This window comes from Lithobates pipiens, unplaced genomic scaffold (assembly GCF_037356315.1).
Source record: "Lithobates pipiens isolate NorthernLeopardFrog02 unplaced genomic scaffold, aLitPip1_a1.2 Scaffold_18, whole genome shotgun sequence".
Taxonomy (NCBI): domain Eukaryota; kingdom Metazoa; phylum Chordata; class Amphibia; order Anura; family Ranidae; genus Lithobates; species Lithobates pipiens.
In genome coordinates, this window is record NW_027507758.1 from 83,590,773 (window position 1) to 83,617,080 (window position 26,308).

Sequence of the window (26,308 nt, forward strand, 5' to 3'; positions counted from 1 at the left end):
CCCTGTGCTTTGTATCACCATCAGCATATAGCTTATCTGCTAGTCTGGATCTAATATTATCTGTAGCACCCTCACTGTTGCTAGTGTCAGTAAATTTAGATTGGCAACCCTGTAGGCAGAGGAGAAGGGGTTAATTGTGTTTAGGAGACTGGGCAGTGCTACAAAGGCTGTGGCTCTGTTGCCTCCCCCTGTCTTCTGGAACTCTTTGGATATTTCTAGAACATAGTGGGTGGAGGGATAGAGGCTGCATTCTGAATATTTATGAAGTTTCCACCAATCCCTGGGGAGGCGGGCCAAGAAAGTGGGGAAGTAGCCCATAAATACTCAAAAGCCTGGCAAGCTAGGAGCAGAGTCCAGGGCCCAGCTGTCTGAAGGAGACCCCTATGGTGGGTTTCTGCCCCCTGGGGCAGAAGAGAGAGCGGAAAGAAGCTCCAGGACATTACTCAGCCAGTGTCTCAGCTAGGGTATAGCTGCAGGCTTTAATCCATGCCAAAAGCAGCCTGTTCAGCAGAAAGGTCAGTGCAGCAGCTTTCTGGATTCTAGAATCTAGTTTAAGAGACTGAGTGAGTACACGACAGCCATCATATTCAAAGCCACAGTGGGGACAGTGTAGTGCAATACTGCCTATGTCTGAGACCTAGGGGACAGCTTTAGTGCAGTGCAAGACATCCAAGAGCACACTAACATCTCTACTTTGGGTCTAGAAAAACCTGGTGCCTTGCAATACAGCCCTGATAAAGGGGTAGTTTTGAGTCCGTGAAATTTTTGACATTTTTTATTATTGTTTGGTGATAAATAAAATAATTACTGGACTGAATTGAGCTTTGAGGCTTGTCATACTTCGGTTAGATGTTTTACTACATTGCACTGTGTATCATAAACAGTCACCATGTTTTTTTTCCATAAAATACTGTTTTCAGATTTTTTTCTATCTTAGTGCCGCTGCTCTACTACAGCCTCTTTCAGCATCTGCCTGTCTGCATGCAGACACTTCGGCATTGGCTGCACATCATTGCTCTAATCCAGCTTTCTGATGGTGGCAATGGTGGAGCAATGTGTGCCAACAGGGCCACTACTACTCTATGCCAAGGGCACATATGACAGGGTGACAACACAAGAGCAAAACTGGAAATGAACAGGAAATGCCTGAACCAAGACATTCATAGAACAATCACCATCCTTTAAGTAGAAGTCCACCCTAAAACTAAAATCTCTAAATGATACAGGTATCCACAACCTAAGACTAACCAGATTTATCTAGCCCTGTAAAAAAGAAATCACTATACATACCTTTTCTGGAGCTGCTTCTGTCCAGTCCCACGCTGAGCTGTCAGTGGCTTCTCTGTGGAGGTGGGTGCAGAGGAGGCAGCCAACAACGGAAGCCCCATAGTAAGTCTTTGGGTGACGTCACTTCCCAGACATTTACCAGCCGTTGTCGGCTGTCTCCTCTGCAGACCTTCCACTGCTGGAGACCAGAGCAGCTGCAGAAAAGGTACAGTATGTATAGCGATTTCTTCTTTACAGGGCTAGATAGGTTAGTCTTAGATTGTGAATGCCTGTAGATTTAGAGATTTTAGTTTTAGGGTGAACTTCTACTTTTAGGCTACATTTCCTTTCAATACCACAGTCCCTCTTACATCAGTGCCCCTCCCCCTTACATCAGGGTCCCCATTCAAGTCCCCCCTTCCTTTCGGGCCCCCATTAGAGTGCCCCCTTACATTAATGTCCTCATCAGAGCCCCCCTTACATCAGAGTCTGCCATAGGATTCCCCCTTCCATCAGGGTCCCCATAAGAGCCCCCCTTTACACCAGGATTCCCATCAGAGTCCCCCCATACATTAGGATCCCCATTAGAGTGCCCATAAGTTCCCCCCCTTACATTAAGGTTCCCATTAGCATCCACTCTTACATTAGGGTCCCCATCAGTGTGCCCATCAGTGTTCCCACTTACATCAAGGTCCCCACCAGAGTCCCACCTTACATCAGGGTCCTCACTAGATTCCACCCTTACATTAGGGATCTCAACAGAGACCCCCTTACATAAGAGTCTGCCACAGTATTCTCCCCATCTATCAGGGTCTCCATCAGAGCCCCCCATTAAACCAGGATTCCCATCAGAGTCCCCTCTTACATTAGGATGTTCATCCAAGTGCCCATCCATGTCCTACCTTACATCAGGTTTCCCATTAGAGTCCTCATCAGAGCCTCCCTTACATCAGAATCTGCATACGTCCCCCCCCCCCTTCCATCAGGGTCCCTATCAGAGCCCCCCTTACATTAGGAGGATCCCCATCAGTGCACCCATCATTGTCCCCCCTTACATCAGGATCCCCATTAGATTCCGCTTTAAATTGGGTTCGCCATTAGAGCCTCCCTTACATCAGAGTCTTCCATATGATTCCCCCCTTTCATCAGGGTCCCTGTCAGAGTCCCCCCTTACATCAGAAGTAGATATAAGCACCCTCTTCTGACCGTAATCCTTAATTAGTGCACAATGATGATCACTGACCCCAGCTGTGGGCCAGATAAAATCAAGTAGCAGGCCAGATAAGGGCCCCCAGGAGTCCCCTACTTTAATGCATGGCATTAATGAACTAAAAACTGTACATTAACATGTACCGCAATGGAACAGAACAGCGTAAACAGGGCCCAAATTAATGCTGCAGATCTAAAAGACTAAAAATGATGATGTTTAGGCACTGGTCTATGGAGGGCTCCATTGTGAGCCTAGGCACTATGAGGACGCACCTCTAGGGGCTCACAAGAATTGCATTGCATGACTTTAGACAGATGCCAGAAGAGTACCACCAATGGAAGGGCAGTGCTAGAATGAGAACAAGAGAGTGAATTTTTGTGAGAAATAAAATATAGATGGAATGCTGTTATAAAATTCTATATTCAGCCTGTTACCAATACTTTAAGAGATACAATTCTGAAGACCAGTCTTGGTCCTTGACCGGTAAACCAAGGCGGTATTTTAGCGGCTCTGTGGTTGGACACTGCGCAGAGCTGCAGATATCGCTGTCAGTGAGAACACATGTACGCTAGTTTCCTTCCAGCTATGTACTGAGCACACCCACGCACTGTCAAGCTTCTGACAGTCCCTTTAACCCCTTCTGTGCTGGTGTCCCTGTCCCAGCAGCCAGAGATAGACACATCTCCTGTAAGATACCGACCATTAGCCGTGACCCTGGGTGACCTGCTCATCATTACTGCACCCGCTAATTGCATTTTTAGGTTTTGAATTTGGAAGGTGATAGCTGCAGAAGCCCTGCCATGAATGTATTAGTTGTTTTTACCTTGGAAGACCAAACTACACAGACAATGTGACAGATGAGAGGAACTGATGCAGATTAATGACTTGGTTTCTGTACATATCTGATCACAGATGTCTCACCAAAAAAAGGTCGCCCAATGAAACATCTGCCTGTTCATCATCATGCTGTCAGGACCTGGATATCCACTCTAACCAGGGCCGCCGACAGGGGGCTACCACCAGGCCTTCTGTGGGGGGGCCCGGGCACACAGGGGGGCCTGGGCAGATGGTGGATTGGTGCAGCGGGACGGGAGGCCAATTACAGTACTATGCACTGTGTCTCTCCCTCCCAGCTTTCAGCTGCTGGAGGGAGAGGCACAGTGCATTAACCTGTAATTGTCCTCCTGTCCCGCCGCACAGATCCCCCTCCCTGGGCTACCCACATCAGATTCCCCCTTGTGTGCCCAGCACCCCCTTGCCCCCCCAGCGCCTCCGGCTTCCCTCTCCCGCTGGCTGTTGCGGGCACACAGGTGGATGGAGAGTGGGGGAAGGGGCTGGTAACTATGTAATTTACCGTCCCCTTCCTTTTCTGAATTGGAAATAGTAGGTGAGATTTATTAAAACTGGAGCCCACAGAATCTGGTGTAGCTGTGCATAGTAACCAATCAGCTTCAGGTTTTATTTTCAAAGCTTAATTGAACAAGCTGAAGTTAGAAGCTGATTGGTTATTATGCACAGCTGCACCATTTTTATCGGTACCGATCGCTCCTATGTCTATTCACAAACTGATAAAAAAAAAACATAAAACATAAAAATACGCTATATTACCAAAGGTATTGTCCGTAGGGTTCAATATTAAGTTGGCCCACCCTTTGCAGCTATAACAGCTTCAACTCTTCTGAGAACGTTCTCTACAAGGTTTAGGAATGTTTGACCATTCTTCCAGAAGCGCATTTGTAAGGTCAGGCATTGATGTGGACAAGAAGGCCTGGCTCTCAGTCTCTGCTTTAATTCATCCCAAAGGTGTTCTATCTGGTTGAGGTCAGGACTCTGTGCAGGCCAGTCAAGTTCCTCCACCCCAAACTTACTCATCCATGTCTTTGTGGATCTTGCTTTGTCCACTGGTTGAAATCATTTGGTGAAGGTGCGATTAGGGTATGGGGTTGTTTTTCAGGGGTTGGGCTTGGCCCCTTAGTTCCAGTGATGGGAACTCTTAAGATGTCAGCATAAAAAGACATGTTGGACAATTTCATGTTCCCAACTTTGTGAGAACGGTTTAGGGATGGCCCCTTCCTGTTCCAACACGACTGTGCACCAGTGCACAAAGCAAGGTCCATAAAGACATGGATGAACGAGTTTTGGGTGGAGGAACTTGACTGGCCTGCATAGAGTCCTGACCTAAATTAGAGTGGAGACTGCGAGCCAGGCCTTCTTGTCCACATCAGTCTCACAAATGCACTTCTGGAAGAATGATCACACATTCCCATAGACACACTCCTAAACCTTGTGGACAGCCTTCCCAGAAGAGTTGAAGCTGTTATAGCTGCAAAGGGTGGGCCAACTCAATATTGAACCCTACGGACTAAGACTTGAATTCCATTAAAATTCATGTGTGTGTAAAGGCATGTGTCCCAATACTTTTGATAATATAGTGGAAAACAAAAAATAATAACATGACAAAAAGTGTTACAGTTGCAACCAGAACAAGAGATTAGGGGAAATCTGTTCCGATGACAACTAGAGGAAATTTCTTCTCACTTTGGAAGGATTTCTCTCACGTTCTGTTATATCTCCAGGACAGGAATTAAATGGAAGTTGTCCCAATAAAAGAGATAACAAAAACTCTTGGCGACTGTGGCCACTTTCTAAGCTCGTGGCAAAGTGCCAATACATGGGGTCAGGCACCTGGCCCCATATATTACTACTTCTCCACATGCCTACATTTGACAGCCTACACAGCAGGTCTAACCAGATCCTATCAGCTGCCACGTTGAGTTTTCTTGTGCTGCATACTATCATTGCATGGTATAACATTGTTGTTCTGTGGATGTCATCTGTGATGGAAGCTGGCTTCTCCAGTGTAACTTATTATATTTCAATACATGTACTCACCTTTTAACGTGAGATCATGCGCCCTTGTTTTCTTCTATTCTGCTTTTGCTGAAATATTCAGCTTCAATCCAGAAATTATCCATGCAGCACATTTTTCTGGCCCTAGATGTCCTCTGATGCCTAGCATCTTTGAACCCACTTCCTCTGAGCCCAGGTCATCCTAGACCTGCTCTAGCCAGTGACTGGACAGAGAAGAGAGGTACCAGAGTTATGAGCTCATTTCTCTTGCACTTTGCTTTTTCCTCCTATTAGTATGTATCTGCTCAGCGCATGAACTGATTGGCTGCTTGCACTGCTTCCTTGTTTTACTTGTCAGCCCTGCTGTACAGGGAATGCTAGAGGGTAATACCAGGTCATATTTAGGTACTTACACTTCTTGAGTTAATCCCCTTTTTAATGCATGCTAATATTCTGTTTGCCTTGTTAGTAGCAGCTTGGCATTGCATGCCATTGCTGAGCCTATCATCTACTAGGACCCCCAGGTCCTTTTCCATCCTTGAGTCCCCCCAGAGGTTCTCCACCCAGTGTATAGATTGCATACCTATTTTTGCCACCCAAATGCATTATTTTACATTTTTCCACATTAAACCTCATTTGCCATGTAGTTGCCCACCTCAGTAATTTGTTCAGATCTACTTGCAAGGTTTCCACCTCCTGCAGAGAAGTTATTGCCCTGCTTAGCTTAGTATTGTCTGCAAATACAGAGATTGAGATGTTTACCCCCATCCTCCAGGTTGTTTATGAACAAATTAAATGGGATTGGTCCCAGCATAGAACCCTGGGGGACCCCACTTTCCACCCCTGATCATTCTGAGTACTTCACATTTATCACCACCCTCTGAACTCTACCCTGTAGCCAGTTTACAATCTATGTACTCACCCTATGGTCCATGCCAACGGACCTTACTTTGTACAGTACAGAACTGTATCAAATGCTTTTGCAAAATCCAGATACACCAAGCCTCCCTTTATCTAGATGGCAACTCACCTCCTCATACAAGGCTAATAGATTGGTTTGGCAAGAATGATTCTTCATGAATCCATGCTGATTACTGCTAATGATACCGTTCTCATTACTAAAATCTTGTATATAGTCCCTTATCATCCCCTCCAAGAGCTTGCACACTATTGATATTAGGCTAACTGGTCTGTAATTCCCAGGGATGTATTTTGGCCCTTTTTTAAATATTGGTGTTATATTGAGTTTTCTCCAATCAGCTGGTACCATTCCAGTCAGTAGACTGTCAGTGAAAATTAGGAACAATGGTCTAGCAAGCACTTGACTGAGTTCCTTAAGGACCTTCGGGTGAGAGCCACCTGGTCCCGATGACTTATTAATGTTAAGAATTTCTAATTCTGTCCTCTGTTAGCCATGAGGGCGCTTCCTGTGATGTGTCATTAGGAAAAAACAGCGCAGTTTTGGTTACTGAAACCCCCCCGATTCCCTTGTGAAGACTGAGAAGAATACATTCAATACCTTTGCCATCTAACCATCCTTTGTAACCAGATTCCCTTCCTCATTCCTTATGGGGCCAATATGGTCTGTCCTCCCTCTTTTACTGTTTATAAACTTAAATAATTTCTTGGGATTTTTTTTGCTCTCCTCTGTTATGTGTCTTTCGTGTTCTATCTTAGCCGCACCCTTAATTGCACCCTTACATTTCTTGTTGCATTCTTTGTAAAGTTTGAATGCTGATGATGATACCTTAGGCTTGTATTTTTTGAAGGCCTTCTCCTTTGGTTTTTTATGCATGTTTACATTGGAGTTAAATCACCCAGGACTTTTATTCGCTCTTTTCAATTTATTTCCCAATGGGATGCTCTGGTGAATGCCCTTATTTAATATGCTCTTAAAGCAACCCCATCTCTCCTCCATGTTCTTTGTTCCTAAGATTTTATTCCAATTAATATCTTCTAGCAAGGTTCATAGTTTAGGGAACTTTGCCTTTTTGAAATTCAGTGAATTTTTATTGCCCTTATGTTTCCTATTTGTGTAATTTATACTGAAGCCAATTGACCTGTGATCGTTGTTTCCTAAATTTCCCCGTATTTCCACATCCGTGATTAGGTCTGTATTGTTGGTTATCAGTAGGTCTAGTAACGCTTTGTTTCTAGTTTGTGCATCTACCATACATGATATGCACATGCTTGCCCTGGGTTCTTGAGTGAGAAAGTAATGAAGGAAAGATAAGGATGATAGCATGTGTCAGCAAAAACAAGTTGACAATACCACCCCTGATACTTCAATAAAGATTTTTTCATTTTATTACATTACACACTTGAGTTATGCAGCTGAAGCTAATTGTCTTTTATTTGAGCAAAGCTAAATAAAATCTAGCTGATATGTTGTTCAATTATCCACACTGATGAATAATGGTATGTGTACAAAGAAGGAGGTGTAAGTTGTACAGTTACATGATTTGCTTACTTCCACTTCAGCGGTTTTGGATAAAGACGATTAAGAACTCTGAATGAGGTTAAAATTAGACGAGACCCAGCGCTTTCCATCACATTACCTGAACTGCCCTGAGCTTCACCAAACACGATTGTCCTGCTTTTTCCAGTAATTATCATCTATCTGGACTAAAGTGGATCTCTCTTCACAGGTCTGAAGAAATCAATTTCTGATGGGTCACAATACACAGCAACTGTATCATTCATTGCTCCAACGTGCAACTTTTATCATTAAAAACCCATCTTAGGCTGGATTCACACCTATGCATTTTTAGTGCTTTTTGCATTTTGCAGATTTGCACTACAGTCCATTTACAATGGTTTCCTATGGAACGCGTTCTGTAGTGCAAATCTGCAAAATGCAAAAAGCACTAAAACTGCATAGGTGTGAATCCAGCTTTAAGGGCCAGTTCACACTACATGCAGTCCAGTGTGTTTTATTCTGCATAAAAAAATGTATGGAAAGTAGGTTATATGGTTTCTAATGGCATAGTTCACACCAGTGCAGTGCGTTCCAGAGCGTTTCAGTTCCAGAAAAAAAAGTACAACATGGTACATTTTTCTTGCACTGGACTGTACTGGAAGGCACATAAATGCACCAAAAACGCACTGGAACACTCCAAAACGCACCTAAATGCACCAAAAATGCACTGGAACACACATGTCCTTATTTAAGGTTAAAAAAACAGGGGGAAAAATGCACCGGGCTGCATTAAAAACGCACCAAAAACACACTGGAACATTTCAAAAACGTGCATGCAGAAAAGCATCTGGATTGCATCTGGACTGTGTTTCTATGGTGTGAACTGGCCCTTAAAGCAGAACTAAACTCTTTAATTGAATGTTTTCCTAAAACAATTATATTCAAGTCACACTGTGAATGAACTGTCTCAGTTACTTTCACTCCCAACAGAACTGTCAAGCCATCAAATGTCTGATGTCATAACTGATCACATCTGCAGATCAAACAGGGGCTAAGATTGCAGCTCCCTTGGCTATAAAAAAAAAAAAGGAGGGTTTTGTAGCGCTTTAGGCTGGGTTCACATTGCAGCACGCAGCGGCTCACAGCTGGGGTCCGGTGCATCTCCGTTCACCATTTCAGATCTGATTTCAGCCTGAATTTTGGGCTGAATTTGGACCTAAAACATACCAAAAGATATACAGGAGCAATTCGCACTGGAGCCGTTGCTGTGAACTGGCTTCATAGAGAGCTGGTGTTCGGTCGAAAAGTGGCCCCCATCGAATAGTGCCAGCGCATGTGCAGGACGGAGTCGCACTTCAGCTGATTTTTTGATCAGCTGGAGTGACGTGACCAGGGCGCAAGCGCATATCATAGGAGGCATCTCTCATTGGGAGATACCATTTCACGACCACAATTGAAACCTATGCAAACAGCAGGGGGAGACCGAAGTTCTCACATTGTGCCTCGCTGTTTCGGGGCGGCTTTACACTGTGCTGATGGTCAGGTTTTGTCTGTGCTGCAGGGCAGGTTTGCTGTGTTGAATGGCTGGTTTTGCCTGTGTGAAAGGGCGGGTTGCAACACAGACAAAACCAGCTCTTCAACACAGCCACTAGGCGACCTCCAGCAGGAGCGATGCACAATCTGAGAACTACAGTCTCCCCGCTGTTTGTATAGGTTTAAATTGTGCCTGTAAAATGGTATCTCTTATCGAGAGATACCTCCTACAATGTGCTCATACGCCCTGGTTATGTCAGCCCAGCTGATCGGCAAATCAGCTGTTGTGCTGTTCCATACGGCGCATGCGCAGTACATCCCGGAAAGTATTCGATGGAGGGCGCTTCTCGTCAGAACACCGGTAACAATATCCTGTTATGCGAATTGGATGCAGAGAAACCCACCTCCAATTTGCACTAGTGTGAACCCAGCCTAAAAGGGTTACTAAACCCAGTAATATGAAAATAGTTAATCAGCCCAGTCCCCCCCCCTCACCCCCAGTGCCCACAGCGTATAAATCTTATTTTTAAATTAAAATACTGTCACTATATACCTTTTTGAATGATCTGTATACCACAATTACATCATAATCTGCATAGTTTCTCCTGTGCTGAGAGTTCAGGTAGGAGGAGATTTCCATTACAGCCTGTATACACGCCCACATGTGTGATGTCAATATCATGTGACCTGGCTGTTCTCTCCAGCATAAAAGACACAACCGAGCATGTGCAGGTCGGCTACCCTGCCTGTGTTAGGTGGCCTTCCCCAAATAGACAGTGTAGGGAGGGTAGGATGTGTGCATACAGGATAAAACAGCCTTTTTACACAATGCAGATGCTTAACCCCTTAAGTTCCACAGTGCGTATAACAAGCATGCTATGCTGCATATACAGACTGATTTTACGGTTGTGGGTTGAGTAACACTTTAACCTTCAGTTCTAGCCTTTGCCTAGACTGAGATGAAGTCATTAATCTGCTGTAGGTAGGAGGAAGCATTTCCTCAGTCTCCTCTCATCTAGTGATCAAACTGCAACATTGTAATTTTGTAGCAAGTCCCATAAAGACAAGCTGCAGCAGGGGCTGATCTGTGTCAAAACATTTGAGAACACAGCCAAGAACTACTCAAGCATCAAGATCTACATCACAGTTTGTCCAGAAAACAGGAAGTGACCTTGGAATATGCCTGTACAAAGATGACTCCATCCTTCTGGAGAGGAAAGCAGATGACGGCATAGTACTGTGATCTCTATGATAGGTAATAAATACCTGCAATTATTGAAAAATAGAACTTATGCTAGGTCTGCTTCAATTAATTTAAAGGTAAAATGATCCCAACAATTATTCCGCAGTATTACTGATCAGGCACAGCACGTATATACACTCGTCGACCATATAATGCCTCCATGATGCTGTTTGTTCACTACTGTTTGCTAACAAACCTCAGAGGGCTTCACAGAACAGCTGTATTTTTACTGAGCTTATATTACACACAGGTGGACTCTATTTACTAATTATGTGACTTCTGATTTGCAATTGGTTCCACTAGATTTTAGTTAGGGGTATCAGAGTAATGGGGCTGGATACAAATGCACACCAAACTTTTCACTTATTTATTTGTATAAAATTTTGACAAACAATTTATCATTTTCCTTCCACTTTACAATTATGTGCCACTTTGTGTTGGTCTATCACATAAAATCCCGATAAAATACATTTAAGTTTTTGGGTGTAACATAACAAAATGTGGACAATTTCAAAGGCTATGAATACTTTTTCAAGGCGCTGTATCTATCCAAATGTGAAAAAAAAAAATAGCTGGAGTTTTACTTTATGCGACTTCCATCTGACAAATATGAGCAAGCAGTTTTTTTTTTCTAGCTGTCAATTTAGAGGCTGTAAAGGATATAGGGGTGGATTTACTAAAGACAAATAGATTGTGCACTTTGCAAGTGCAGTTGTTCCAAAGCTTAGTAAATGAGATGGAGCTTAACTTTGCAAAGAATACCCAATCACATGCAAGGGAAATAAAAAAAAATGCATTTTTACTTCCCCATGATTGGATGATGGAAGTCAGCAGAGCTTCTGCTCATTTACTAAGCTCTGGGGCAACTGTTCTTCCAAAGTGCACTGTCTATATGTCTTTAGTCAAATCGCATGACAAGTGCACCCTATAGCCAGAAATCCTACTGTTCAAATTGGTGCGATGGCGACTTTGCAGCGCTGCATCGATTTGAAAAAGTAGTACTTCTAGATTGTAAGCTCTAACGAGCAGGGCCCTCTAGTCCCTCCTGTATTGATTTGTATTCTATGTGTACTGTCTTCCCTCATATTATAAAGCGCTGTGCAAACTGTTGGCGCTATATAAATCCTTTATAATAATAATAATAATAATACATGCACTACTTTTGAGGATTTCAGGTGCAACCAGAAAAGACGTCTATGCAATAAGCCGCACAGATGTCTTCAAAGTCGCACTGACATGTGGCTCAGAAATTGTGCAATTTCAGGTGAAGTTGCATAATTTCAAAGCCGCAGTCAATGTGAACAGGGGCAAAATCTCCTGGTAGGACAAGTTCCCTTTACTGATATAGGCTCTAAAATTCTGGCCCTACCAATGGGCCCTAAGAGAGCAGAGACCCCATAGAACGCCCTCTTTGACTCCTTTCCTTCGATGGCATGCATTTCATATACAATTAAACCAAGTAATAAAAATCAGTGCTCACCGGACCCCCATCTTGCAGTCCATGACACAGGGACTGTCAAACTCAGAGAGCAGGTCCTCCATCTGGTTGTATCTCTCACCATCTTTCAGCACATCACCGTGATACATGGGGACGTACGGCTTCAGCACATCATTCATAAGCTGGCTGAGACATCGCTGCTCGCAGTCACAATGCTTCTTTAGGATCTTACCATTGGCTGCGGCCTTAAAACTACCTGCAAAGACAAGAAAGTTACACGTTTACCGGAATACATTTTTGAATTTGAATTTGGAAATTTGCTTTTGTTAATGTGTCTATGATACTGGATGTTTACATTGAGGCCTGGTTCACACCTATGCATTTTTTTGTGCATTTTGTAGAAACGCACTGCAGTCCATTTAACATGGCTTCCTATGGTACACGTTCACATCTATGCGTTTTTCAGCTGCTGCATCAAAAACAGCTCTCCTTTAAAAAAAAAAAAAAAAAAAAGCATCAAAAACATAAAAAACAAACCAAAAACCTGTGTTCAAAAGTGCAAAACGCACCACAAAAAGCACTGCAGAAATGGATGAAATGCAAACTGCATAGGTGTGAACCAGGCCTGAAGGTGGCCGTGTGGCCCAGATGGGGAAGGAGGGTCTGATGATATTTATGGAAAATGGCTCAGTCCCAGCCAGTTTCCATAAAGCTGATATATTTTCGTTAACTTCAAAGCCTTCTCAAACTGTGCCTTCTGCTATGTGGTGCTAAAATATAAAGATTTTTGTTCCATACGGAATAAAGCTGTCAGCAAAAAAAGGTATGCAAATCAATAAAGTCAAAGGAAAGAACTCTTTATTTACACAACTATTCTAGGTCTGTGTCTGAAAGTTCTGAAGAAAGAGGTTCACCGTTAGAGTCAGGCAATGAGCATTTTCAGAAGAAGAGATCATCCTTATGCACCATCCGGGCCAATTATTACATATTTCACATATATGTTACATAGATACCAAACATATCAAGATTTTAAATTTTGACAAACTACAATACCTAAAATCTTAAAAGCCTTTACAGGTTACCAGTTTAGAGTTTACCATGAGCTATGGCAATAGAATTATTGCTCTCAATCCAAGGTTCTTTCTGATACCTTACGTGTGGTACAATAACTGTTCACATGATATGCATGCAAAACCTATGTACACGCTCGCATTTGCATGGGGAAGCACAGGGGACGGGGGTGCTTTACATTTTTGTTTTTTATTATATTTAAATTTATTCTTCAAACTTTAAAAAAAAAAAAAATTCCATTAAACTTTATTGCTTTCACAAGGGATGAACATCATCCCTTCTGATAGCTTGCTTGGGCAGTGATAGGTTCTCTTTATGGAGAGATCAGGGGTCTCTAGTAACACAGAATCAAACCAGTAAAAAAAAAACTGAAAACTTCAGTGGTCACAGATGAGGTGGAGGAACAGATGTTCCTCTGTGAGCTGCCAGCCCAACTGCTTCCAGCGGTCCCAGGCTCCTTGATGGAATGGGAAAGCCCAGGAACAGTGGAACAGTGGAAGGTGGTGGTAGGTGGCGGTGGGGCCCCGTTCACAGGTCTCTATCACCCTTTCAGAGGTCTCTATCACCCTCTGTGTTCCCATTAGGGAGATTTTTACTTCCTGTGTGGTCATCATGACAGGAAGTGAGGGCATAGCTCCTTAACTGTTAGCCAGAGATAAAAACCTGGATGATGTTCAGAACCTTCCTCTAACATGGTTTTCTGTGTTGTACCTGCATGTCCTGCCAGTTGAATCCAGGGATACTTCTTCTTGAATGACATAACAAAGGGAGACCAGTGCACCATATTCTTGATCTTCCTCCATGACTTGCTCTGTAAAGGAAAAACCAAAGATGAAAGATGTCAGCTTTTGTGTTCTATGTGACTAATAAACAGGTTTATTCAGAAAGGCAATCATACAGACAATAAAAAAAGGTTCCCTTGAAGTAATCAGTCACAAATTTGACATATTCAATGAGACCCAATGGTGACCCAATCTGCAACCTCTTTTTCCAAGATGGAACCAAAAATTCAAGTTTCCTTGAAGCAGAACTTTGGCCTTTAAACCTAAAATTGTGAGCAGGAAGGTATTTTATTACACGTGAGACATACTAAGTCTCTTCCTCCTTGCAATCTTGTTTACACTGTTCACTGAGCTGTACATTGGCAGGCCAGTTTACATATCCAGCATCTGCTGCGCGCATGCATGGGAGTTACAGTACATCATCCCACACCAGCCAATCATGACGTTGGAAGACACCACACTCAGAAGGTGCTGTCATAGAAACTGAAGTAGGTGAAAACCCCTCCAAGTTATGAGTCCAGGTGTACAGATCCAGCTCCATAAAGACATGGAGGACCAGTTGGCATGGAGGAACTTGAGTGGCTTGCCCTGACCTCAACCCCACTGAAAAACTTTGAGATGAATTTGAACTCTAAGCCCCTGTACACACGGTCGGAGATTTCCACAACCAAATCCGTAGGATTTTGCCCGTCGGATCTTGTCCGAAACTGTAGCATACACACGGTCGGACAAAGTTGGCGAAAAAATCCGATCTTTCAGAACGTGATGACGTAATTTCGTTACGATGGGACTACATTCAGGCTAGTAGCCAATAGCTTTGATGTAGGAATTTGATCTGAGCATGCGTGGCACTTGGTCCGATCAAAATTCTCTACAAATGATCGGAGTATGTCCGATCGGCCCAGTTGGTCGGGAAATATTTCCAACATGTTGGAAAATTGGGTCCGACGGATATTTGGACGGAATCAGTCCGATGTATACCACACACAGTCGGATTATCCGACGACACGGTCCGATAGCAGACATTCTGACGGATTCTCCGACCGGGTGTACAAGGGCTAATTGTGATTCAGGTCTTCTTGTCCAACATCAGCACCTGACCTCAAAAATACTCTTTTGGCAAATTCCAACACACCAAAATCTTGCGGAAAGCCCTCCAAGAAGAGCGGAGACTGTTCTAGCCAAGGTGGGAAGCTCCATAGTAATGTCCATGATTTTGGAATTAGATATCCAACAGCTCATACAGGTGTGATGGACAGGTGTCAGCAAATGTTTGGCCACATAGTGTACATAAGGACAGCCATATTTGTCCATTTCAAATGCAGGCTGTGCCTTTTACTAATAATTATTATTTCTACTGCTGCTATTAATATTATTAATTCCAGAATAAAAACCCAATGCAGATGCTCCAAAACTGGATTATTCCTGACTCATAAAGAGCACAATTCCGCATTACTCATAGTAACAATATGGAATGCATCAAAATGACATCAATGAACTCCAGTATTCTCATAAAGGGATGTTATGATGTGACTGCAGGCAGTGAACATGTGTAGAGGAAGCATGCTAAGACACTCACAATGAGGAATGCGGATCTCCTGCCTATAGGAAGTGACTCCATGTGAAATGATGCGTTCCCGGGTCTCTCACGCACAGCCTTACGTCGCGTGCATACCCCCCATTCCGAACACCAACAAATAAGAATTATGTGATACTTAAGTGCTGTTTTCAGTGCAACATCTGTTGTACACAATGTTAACACAATATGAGTGTTGCATAATTAAAAGTAGATCTCAACCATAACCTGAAAACACTTACGGTAGTTTGCTTTCAACGTATCCAATCCCAAAAACAACATTTTAATGTATTGCAGTTTACCAGTCATTAGATGTAGTGGCTGCATTAGTTTTAACATTTTAGGCTAAGACACATTTTCAGCAAGCACAGAATATACCTGTTCATATTGATGGAACTACAATTTTCTTTTGTCACTCCCTGGGAGCTTAAAATAAAGCATATTACAAAACCCTTATCTTCATTGTTTAAGCTACTAATCCCAATAATCCATCATGTAATGGAGATGAACAAAATCCACCCTGGGTGACTACCATGGTTCTTTTTTAAGATTAACTGAGAAATTAGTGTAGACACCGAGGGCCAGGAACTGTGTAATTTGCAGGATTACCAGGTAAAAATAAAGGGAAAGAATGACTGAAAAAAACAATGTAATGCTGCTGCTACCCACATGGAAGAGAAACATATTTCAAATATATTTAGAAAATAAAAAATATATATATATATGTGACATACTATACTTACAAAATAATTGTAAATATATGTCACAGATATATATATATATATATATATATATATATTTCTAAATATATTGGATATATATTTCGCTTCCATGTGCGTATATAGAGAAACTGGTAAGCTATAATATATAACATTTTTGGTTTAGGTTTTAGATATGCTTTAAAGCTAAACTCCAGGGAAATGTCATACCTACCCGGCACTGCAAAAATGAAATGCTCCCTGTAGCCAGGCAGGGGTTTTAGCTATTCCTTTCTTCATCCTAAATTTTATATATACTTTAAAATGGTGCTAAATTCTGCAAATCCTCACCTTCACGGTCGAGGATGAGACACCGGCCGTTCCCTCGCTGGTGTCCTCCGGGTGTGGAGTCTTTGGCCATCTTGATTGGCCAGTGCAGGATGATGTAATTCCTAGGCATGCATACGGGAGGCGATTCATCCAGGCAGATGCTGGAATTGGGCACTTCCAATCTTATAGTAACATTTCAGGGATGCCCCTTTTCTGTTACAGCATGACTATGTCCCTGTGCAGAAAGCAAGTTTCTTAAAGAAATGGTTTGATGAGTTTGGTGTGGAGGAACTCAAGTGACCTGCAAAAATGTTAAATAAGCCCAGTCCATTCACCCCCCTCCCCTTCCTGAGATTCCAGACATCCAATTGTGGCAAGCAGAGCACACATCTAAGAGAACCTCTGATGCCTTCCTTGCTATAGCAAGAAGTGTTTAAGGTAGCGTGACCAGGCATCCCCAGTTTCTGGGGACAGTCCCCGGATTGAGGACACTGTCCCCGGAACAAGTCTGTCCCCGGTTTTTTCCCGGATTGAGGACACTGTCCCCGGACCAAGTCTGTCCCCAGTTTTGTCCCCGGATTGGATTTAAACAGTGGCTGGGGCAATGTCAGTGCAGAATAAAAATAAAATAAAATCTGAATTACACCCACCCCCCCCCCCCCCGCGCGCCGCTCCTACTAGCTTAGGGGAGTGTATTTTTTTTCCATTATCTGTGCCCCTTTTTGATGATCATGTGCTGGTGTGAGCGGAGGGAAAATTTCTTCAGTTTCGGGTGCATGCCCATCCAGCTCTGCTCGCATGTTCTTCTGCCAGCCGCCTACCTGCTTATTTCCTTGCCTTCCCTGGCAGAGTGATTTTCCTTTGCTCCCCACTCAGTAGCAGCCACCAGCCGGGGCCCAGAGAGTAAGACTTGACAGGCTGTGCGGCATGCAGCAGCAGCGATGGGCAGAGAGCGCTGATTGCCACTATTACTAGCAAAAAAAGATATGTTCCAGGATTTAAATTTAAAAATCTGGTCACCTTAGTTTAAGGTGATTGCTTTCTTCTAGGAGTTTGTGATCTCGAGTGATAACATGACTGCAGTGCAACACAGAAATAATAATATATAAATCCTGGCAAAATTACATATGTGGAGCACATTATTTCCTTGTTCAAAGTACTTGTCTGCATTTACAATGAAGATTGCTTAAAAGATGACAAACGCCTGGGCCTGTGATGACAGCCTTCAAAACACAGAGGAAAAAAAAAGACAGAAATTGTATTTGCATAGTTATTTGGTGTTTCTGAACATGTTAAGAGTTGGCATGCTTTAAAGCGGTTCTCCACCCTAAAGTGGAAGTTCCGCTCATGTGATCCCTCCCCCACTCCGGTGCCACAATCGTTGTGTTCTGGGAAACACACAGTTCCCAGGACACAGCGGGGACCAGCAGAGAAGCGCAGCGCGACTCACGCATACGCAGTAGGGAACTGGGCAGTGAAGCCTCTGACAGAGGATGGCGGCGGGGGCAACAGAGAGACGAGTGATTGCTCGTCATCTGCCGCCGACATCGCTGGACCCTGGGACAGGTAAGTGTCAATTTATTAAAAGTCAACAGCTGTAATATTTGTAGCTGCTGGCTTTTAATATTTTTTTTAAAGGCCTAAAAGGCCTGATTCCAACACTTGATGTTCGAAACTCACACCTCCTGTATCTTGCTTTGTTTTCAAGCAATCAAATTCTTCTGTGTGCGGCCACCTTAAGTTGACATTATCGTGAAAAAAACTATATTCAGAAGAGATGCAGACTTTATATAATATTCCAGCGCTGCAGCCAAAACGATTGCAATCTGGTGACATTTGAAGCCATTGTTGTCTCTGGGTGTTGTTTAAACACTCTGTTTTCTGCCACACCTTCTGTTTCCAGGGCTGAGAGATTCCTGGAAGATATGTATCTCCGTATGGAAAATGTCACTGATTGGATTTACAAGATGCAGAATTTCCCGGATACAGCCTCACGTTCAGCTTAAGGTGCTTACAGAGATGAGAACTTTCACTGATAGTGTTGTTTCTACCTCCCCTCCTCCATTGTCGAAGATATACAGATTCACTTGATTTGAACATGCAGAATGACAAAGGATGTTTGATGGTGCACGCACGATTGACCCCATAAATGCTTATATTATTAGATGTGCAGGACTATTCAACTTCACTGAAGCTACCTAGAGTTGTGATATGACTGGGCAATAGTAACTTGATATGTGGACATTGGTTTCAGACCCAACCAATGGATTCTTCCATCAAAAGCAGTGAGCCATAAATCATCACTAAGGCCAAAATCAGGAGATGAACATCTCACAACTATGGCCAGATAAAAGGTTACCATTTTTGGTCTGCTGTAAATTACAACTGTGGCTGATCACTAGTTTTGCCAATGGCTAGATATGGTCGTTAAGCTCGACATCAAGAGCACATAATAAGTTGTAGAAGTTCTATAACAAAACCATCCACCTCAGGTCTTAATGACTAGTCTACTCCATATGTTCAGAAATTTTACTCACCAGCTTGAACTCCATGCTCAGACTTACATTTCTTCAACAATTGAAGGGCTGCAGATTATCTGTGCCTATAATACACCTGTTACTTATTTATCTGCTACATAAGTCACTTGTCCTCTATTGTAAATAAGGATGTTGAGGACCCATCAACAACTTGGCGCGTTTAGAAGAGGGAAAGAATGACAGCTGCCAGGGGGGGTGACCAAGATTCAGCTTTAAAGGAATTTTTGGAAAATCTTTTAATTCTACTTAATTGGTTCAGCTCAAAATCTTAGCCTCCTGTGCCCTGTCCATAACAACCATATGTGAATATTCAAAGCCATCCTACTGAAAAATGCCAAGATAAATTCCTTGACATTTTCTTGGAAGCACAGTGAGCATTCTGCTGTCTCTACATGAAAATTTACACTTATATTATATTTGTTAAAGTTGCAGGGAGCAAATGCTAGCAAATGCACATGAGGATTAAAAAAAAGGCTGTAAAGGCTAGACATTCTTACCATAATGTTTCCCCTAAACTAAGGTAAAAAAAAAAATCCTACTAGTTGGAGGAGTTGCCATGGGGGCTAAGTATGCCCAGTCAGTGGCAAACCTCCTTATGAGTTGGTGGGAGAGAAAAGCCATTTATGACAGAAATATACCACAATTGATTTTTTACAAACGATACATAGACAACATTTTGATAATTAGGGCAGGATCACGGGAATCGTTTCTCAATTTCCTAAGGGAGATGGGAAGTAATCCATATGGTATCTCTTTTTCTTAGACATATGGCTATGAGTCAGTAAATTTTTTTGGATCTAGTCATATATAAAGAAAATGGAAAGCTACCTTCTTTAAGGAAGTTGGCACAAATGGATATATACCGACACAAATGGATATATACCGTTGGATATATACCGTTAGGCAGCTGCCACCATCCAAGATGGTTGGGTGCCATTCCCAAAAGTCAGATGTTGAGGGTTAGAAGAAACTAAGAAGATAGAAGACTATGATATTCAGTCACAAACTATTCTAGATAGGTTCTATTAAAAGGGGTAAGATATCAGAGATTTGAAGAGAACTTAAGAAAATATAAGAGATATAGATAGGGAATCTCTCTTTAAGAAAAAATTGCATAAGAAGAAAAATTATGGTGTTGCATTTCTAACAGGTTTCACCAAGCAACACAAACGATTTGAAAAAATAATAAAAGAACACTGGCATTTGTTACATAAAGATAGAGAGCTTAGAAGTGTTTTACCTGCTCAGCCTCAGTTTATCTATACCAAACCTCCAACACTTAGGTTAAAATTAGCACATTACGTGATTAATCCCCCAAAGAAATCTTTTACTCTTCTAGATCAAACCAGTTTCTTTAGTTGAAGAAAATGTGTAATTTGTCGAACTTCTAGACATAGGATTTGGAAGACCACCCATTTTAGTTCCCATTCCCAGGGGAAATCCTAGGAGATTAAAAAGTTCATCACATGTGGAACTACACATGTCACTTACCTTCTTTCCTGTCCCTGTGGCCTCTAATATGTGGAGAGGACCACGAGGAAGTTGGGCATTAGGTTGAGGGAGTATGTGAATAGAATCAGAAAGGGTTTTAAGCATCACAGCTTATCCAATCATTTTTGATTGTTTCACAACAGTGATCACAGAGGTCTGACATTTTGTGGAATAGATAATATGGAGGCTTTTGGAGAGGTTCCAATCTCAAGAAAGCTATCTCACAAAACGAGACCGAATGGATACATAGGCTGGGTACTATGAGTCCATTTGGCTTAAATATTGAATTTGATTTGAACTGTTTCTTGTCCAACTGGTAATTGTGTTCAATGCATACATAAATATATTTATATTTATTTTAATTTTTGTTTCATTTCAATTTTTATTTGTATTTTTTATTTTTTTTATATTTGTATTTTTATTATTTTTAATTTTATTTTTATTTTATTTTACTTTATTTTAATTTAATTTAATTTTTACTTTTATTTTTTTGTGTGTTATTTTATTTTTATTTTTTTATCTTTATTTATCTTTTTTTATGTAAACAATGAACTCGTATAGAATTAATGAATCATATAATTTTGTTTTTCCTCTTCACGAATTTTAAAATAATACATTCATGTACGTTGTTTTAAAGTATTTGTATTTGGCCATAAAGTTTTTTTTTATCACTTGGCAATAACAGGAAGTGATGTTATCAAAAGGAAGTTGGTGTTTGATTACACCAGATGGTCTTTGTTTTCTACTATTGACTAATTGGAGAGGAGGTGACTGCTCCTTTGTATATAAATTACACCATCTGAAACCAGATATGATGTCCTTGATAACACCCTGGAGGAGGGGCGAAACGCGTCGATATATTTCCGGTTTCACTAACCAGTGACACAACTTCCACTATCTGTGGAATGCATGCCGTACAGCGGCGAACCCGGAACTTACTGGAGCCCGTTTTACAGAGCCGTCTTGTTTGATTGTACATTTGATTTAGTATTAGCAGTACTTAACTATTGGCTTTTTTATATCTGTTTCCCATTATGGATGATCTACTTTGGTCCATCCACATGAATATCTGCATGGAAGCTTCTCTGGTCTCCAGTTTTCACATCAGATCTTTTAGATCACAGCCCTATTGACCCCTAGACTGCAAAGCTGGGGGTCCATTAACTCTGGTGAGTGGGGTCACAAGAAGGAAGTGTGGTACTTGAAAAATTCTATCCTGAACCACAAAGCACTAGAATTTGCATTTGGAGCACTTAGCACTTTATTCATTATATATGTATAGAACTTGTCAATATTGTCACGGTCAATAATTTACAAGCACATTATCATGTTGATGCTTTATATTCTGTTAGCGCTGTTCATTTATGTATTCATTTTTTTAAGGTTCTAGCACCTTTGTAATAGCTGTTGCAGTTTATCATTTATTATTTGTTATTCACTATTCCATCTAGCGTGAGTTCTATTTAGTAATACATATTTTTTTTATGTATTTATTATCTTTTAGGCTTTAAGTTCAAAATATTTAATTGTGTAATTTTGCATATAGAAATACTGTGCCCACTCACATTATGTCATGTTTATACAAGTCTAGCTCTGGAACAAATTTTGCCATGCATTATCATTAATCTCCCATTTAGAAACAGCAGCTTGCCATAAACTAGATACAAAGTGTTGGTCGCCAAAGAAATGTCAAAAGGTTTTATTTTTAAAGATTAGCAAAACCCAGTAGAGAGAACATTCACATACTTTTTTCTTGGTATGAAAAAAAAAAAAAAAAGGCGTTGAATGATAATACAGTCATATGTCTTCTGCATTGTACTGGCGCTGTATCAATCCCTGGAACAGACTCAGATGACATTATGGAACAACATCCCATATGTTACAAGTATAAAAATTGTATAAACATATTGGAAAGGGCTGCATTAAAGCTGAACTCCAGGCCCAAAACTTTTCTTTAAATAAATTCCTCAATAACCACAAAGGTTATAAATCTAATTTGTGTGCACCAAATGCCATTGCCAACCTAGATATTACCTTGTTAAGTAGTAGTGACATCATCACTGCACTGTACAAAGCCTATGCATAGAGCAGAGCTGTGGGAGGGACACATCAGGCCCCACCCATTACAGGGTGCCTGCAGAAAACGACAGTAGGGGGCGGAGACAAGACCAGTCACTCTGTACAAGGAGAGAGAACATCAGTGACCAGTCTTTATCATAAGAAGAGAAAGGAAAGTTGCAAGCATAATTACTACAGCAGAGATCTAAAAGAAATACACAAAGATTCAAGTGAGAATACACATGCTTCTTGTAATTATTTGCATGCAGGGTTCAGTTTTACGACTTTTTGCACACAAGAAACAAACAAAAAGTACGTCATGTTTGTAGCTATATAGCTTTCTTGTCACGTAAATCTGAACACAGGAGAATTGCTGTCTATGAGGCAATGTACACAGCTGCATAAATTGTAAGTTTGAGTGCAGAAATTTACATGTATATGCAAGTACATACAAGCATATATGCATAATTTAAAACACTGGCAGCTACAATAGGATGAAGAAGAATTATAACTTTACTTGTGTTATAGAGCATAATTGTTTTGTTTTTTTCCTCAGTATTGTTCTGCAAGCCTCTGCCAGCAAAAATCCTTCATATAAACATCAGTAAAGCAGTCCTCCCAACATTTTGAGATGGGAATGATGGACACCTACTAATAAACGTATGTAGGCATAGGACACGCACCCTGTCACAAAAAAAAAAAAGGTTAATTAAATCCACAATCCACAAGAGCTTTTTTTTACCACTAATATTCCTTTATATTGGCTTTTAAAATTTACAAATGCAGCAATTTAGACTTTGGATGAAAGGTTTAGCACTGGTAAACACTGTTTGAAAGATAAAAAGTGCATTTTATTTACAACTATATAGATCAGACCAAAATGAGGGACAAATGAGAGGGAACGAGGAACAGAGGGACATTGCTCCAAATCAGGGACAGTCCCTCGAAATCAGGGACAGTTGGGAACTATGGTAAAGTATTACGTTTGTGTGCAACAGGCCTAATGTTTACAGTGCTGGATGAGACTTTGGTGGCTTTAAAGCGGAGGTCCACCCTACAGTGGACCTTCCGCTCATCGGAACCCTCCCCCCCTCCAGCGCCACAATTGGCACCTTTCAGGGGGGAGGGGGGTGCAGATACCTGTACAGTACAGGTATCTGCACCCACTTCTGGGATAGCTCTCTGCGGAAAGGGGCGTAGAAGTGCCCCGCCGCCTGCTGGGAAACACACAGATCCCAGAGGCAGCGGGGACCGTCCTTATTGCACAGCGCAACTCGCGCATGCGCAGTAGGGAACTGGGAAATGAAGCCGAAAGGCTCCATTTCCTGATTCCCATACCCAAGATGGCGGCGGCAGCACCCGAGAGACGATCTAGAGATCGGCTTCGGGTGCCGACATCGCGGGGCGTGCTGGACAGGTAAGTGTCACTATTTTAAAAGTCAGCAGCTGCAGTATTTGTAGCTGCTGGCTTTTAAAAAAAAAAAAACGCGGAGTCCCGGCGGACTCCCGCTTTAAAATGTATCTGAACCAAATTTCTTTTTAACTCTTTAACTGTAACTGAAAAAGTGAGAAAGAATTAGAATCTCTATCAGGTATGTATTGCTGGATTGGTGGAAGAGGAGCACAATTTGCCAAATGCCAAAAACTGGACTGGTCATAAAAGGGGGTAAATCTTCTGGGAAGCAAGTGGTTAATAGTCCCAAAATTCCCAACTGTTTTGGAATGCAAACTAGAAATGAGCAAACAGGTCCTTAATACTTAAAACCCAAAACACATACCTTATCAAGCAGCAATTCTAAGTTTTAACCATGAAGCAATTATTGAACTCCAGATTTCTTATATTTGTACGTTTGGGTATATTCATCACTTCTGTCCTCATCTACCAATCCAGCTGTGACACTTTCAAGCAGCCTTCAATAATTTGAGCAGCTACGCTCTACAGAAGTACTTTAAACCTACCATCAGAAGCCGGTGTCTTGTAAAATAGTGTCCCCCATCAGATGCTGTCCCCTGCGTACTGCGCATGCGCAGTACACAGGAACACAGATTCCGAAAATTGCCGAGGACGAACGGCGCCTGCGCCGTGACTCCAGGTTCTATCCCCACTATCCAAGTGGACATAGCGTTAGAATAAAAAAGAGCCGAGCGGAGCGAGGCCGAGCCCGAAGCCCGAAGCCCTCTAAAATTCTTAACCCTATGTCCGCTTGGATAGTGGGGCTACCTCCTCCACTCACGGTGCAGGCGCCGTTCAACTTAGGAGTTTTTCCGAAGCTTCGGCTGCTCCGTACTGCGCATGCGCAGTACGGAGCGGACAGCATTTGATGGGCGGACTGTATTAGGCAGAACACCGGCAGTCATGTCCCTAACAGCCAATGAGTCATCAGCTGTTAGCGGGGTTCCCCGCTGACGGCTGAATGTAAAAAAAATATTTCCGGCAATAAAAAAAATTGTGAAAAAAAAAACAGCGTGCCCCCCCCCCCCCAATCCATACCAGGCACTTAGGGTCTGGTATGAATTTTAAGGGGAACCCCAGGCCAAAATTTAAAAAAAGACACTACCACATGCTCATACATCAGAAAAGTCCATCACTACTGCACACTCCTACACCCACATTGTTTACTGCTGTCTCTGTCCTTGCTGTGGAGATTCGTCCATTTTTATTAGTCCTCATGACCACTGTCACTGAGACAAGAAAGTGATGGGACTTATTTCAATGGGGATACCTGTTCCAATCGCATCTAAGAGGATCTCTTCTCAATCTTCCCGGGACAAAGAGAAAAAAAAGAAGGTTCTAACCAATCCTTATTCTATTAAAAAAGAAAAAAAGTTATATTCATAAATGATCCTCTGGTAGATAGGGAAGCCTCTTTCAACCTTACCCCAGAGGAGCCCTTAAAATAGATTTTAGGTCTTCGGGAACCACTGCATTGATGGTGAGTGAGGAAATTGCCCCCCTTACACTTGTATTCAGAATGCTACTAATACAGACAGCTAAAAAGATAACTGGTGTCACAGAGCTGGCTCTAACAACTTGTGTTGGCCCCAGAACTATGAAGGCACCATCAAATAGTAGGTCAATCAGTCACAGCTCAAGCAATATCTGGAGGAACCTTAGGGTACCATGGGACCCTGCTTGAGTATGGCTGGTCTAGGGAAAAACTACTGTAATCATGAAGCTCCAATATGAATACATATTTGAATCCCTTCTAATATAAGACTCCTGTTACACAGCAGCCCTCAGCTCAGAAAAGGGAGGAGCGACATTTGGAAAATAGAAAACTTATCAGCATATCCGCTTCTTTGTTGTTAAAGTGATTGTAAAACCTTGTTTTTTTTCTTATGAAAATAACAAACATGTTATACTTATCTGCTCTGTTGCAGTGTATTTGCACAGAGCAGCCCAGATCCTCCTCTTCTCGGGTCCCTCTTCAGTGATCCTGGCCCCTCCCTTCTGTTCAGTGCCCCCACAACAAGCAGCACCCCCACAGCAAGCAGACTCTTGACTCACACATGCGCAGTAGGGAACCAGGAAGTGAAGCCTCACGGCTTCACATCCTGTTTCCCTTACCGAGGATGGCGGTGGCAGCAGCTGAGAGCCGATGGACAGATCGGCTTCGGCTGCCGACATTGCAGGTTCCCTGGACAGGTAAGTGTCCATATATTAAAAGTCAGCAGCTGCAGTATATGTAGCTTCTGGCTTTTAGTATTTTTTTTTCGGCAGACCTTCGTTTTAAGTAAAGACAGAGAATTCATATATATATATATATATATATATATATATATATATATATATACTTCCCGGAATC

At 42.1% G+C, this 26,308-nt stretch overlaps 1 protein-coding gene across 2 annotated transcripts in view; it reads right to left on the reverse strand.

Moving 5' to 3' along the window:
- The window catches only part of ITPKB (inositol-trisphosphate 3-kinase B), a 143,065-nt gene that overhangs the window by 36,914 nt on the left and 79,843 nt on the right, over positions 1–26,308 (reverse strand). For both annotated transcript variants that reach the window (XM_077485860.1, XM_077485861.1), the window contains 2 exons: positions 13,742–13,841; positions 12,002–12,215 (listed from right to left, as the gene is read on the reverse strand). In XM_077485860.1, the coding sequence (XP_077341986.1) occupies positions 12,002–12,215; positions 13,742–13,841 (314 nt within the window). The remainder of the gene's footprint in view (positions 1–12,001; positions 12,216–13,741; positions 13,842–26,308) is intronic.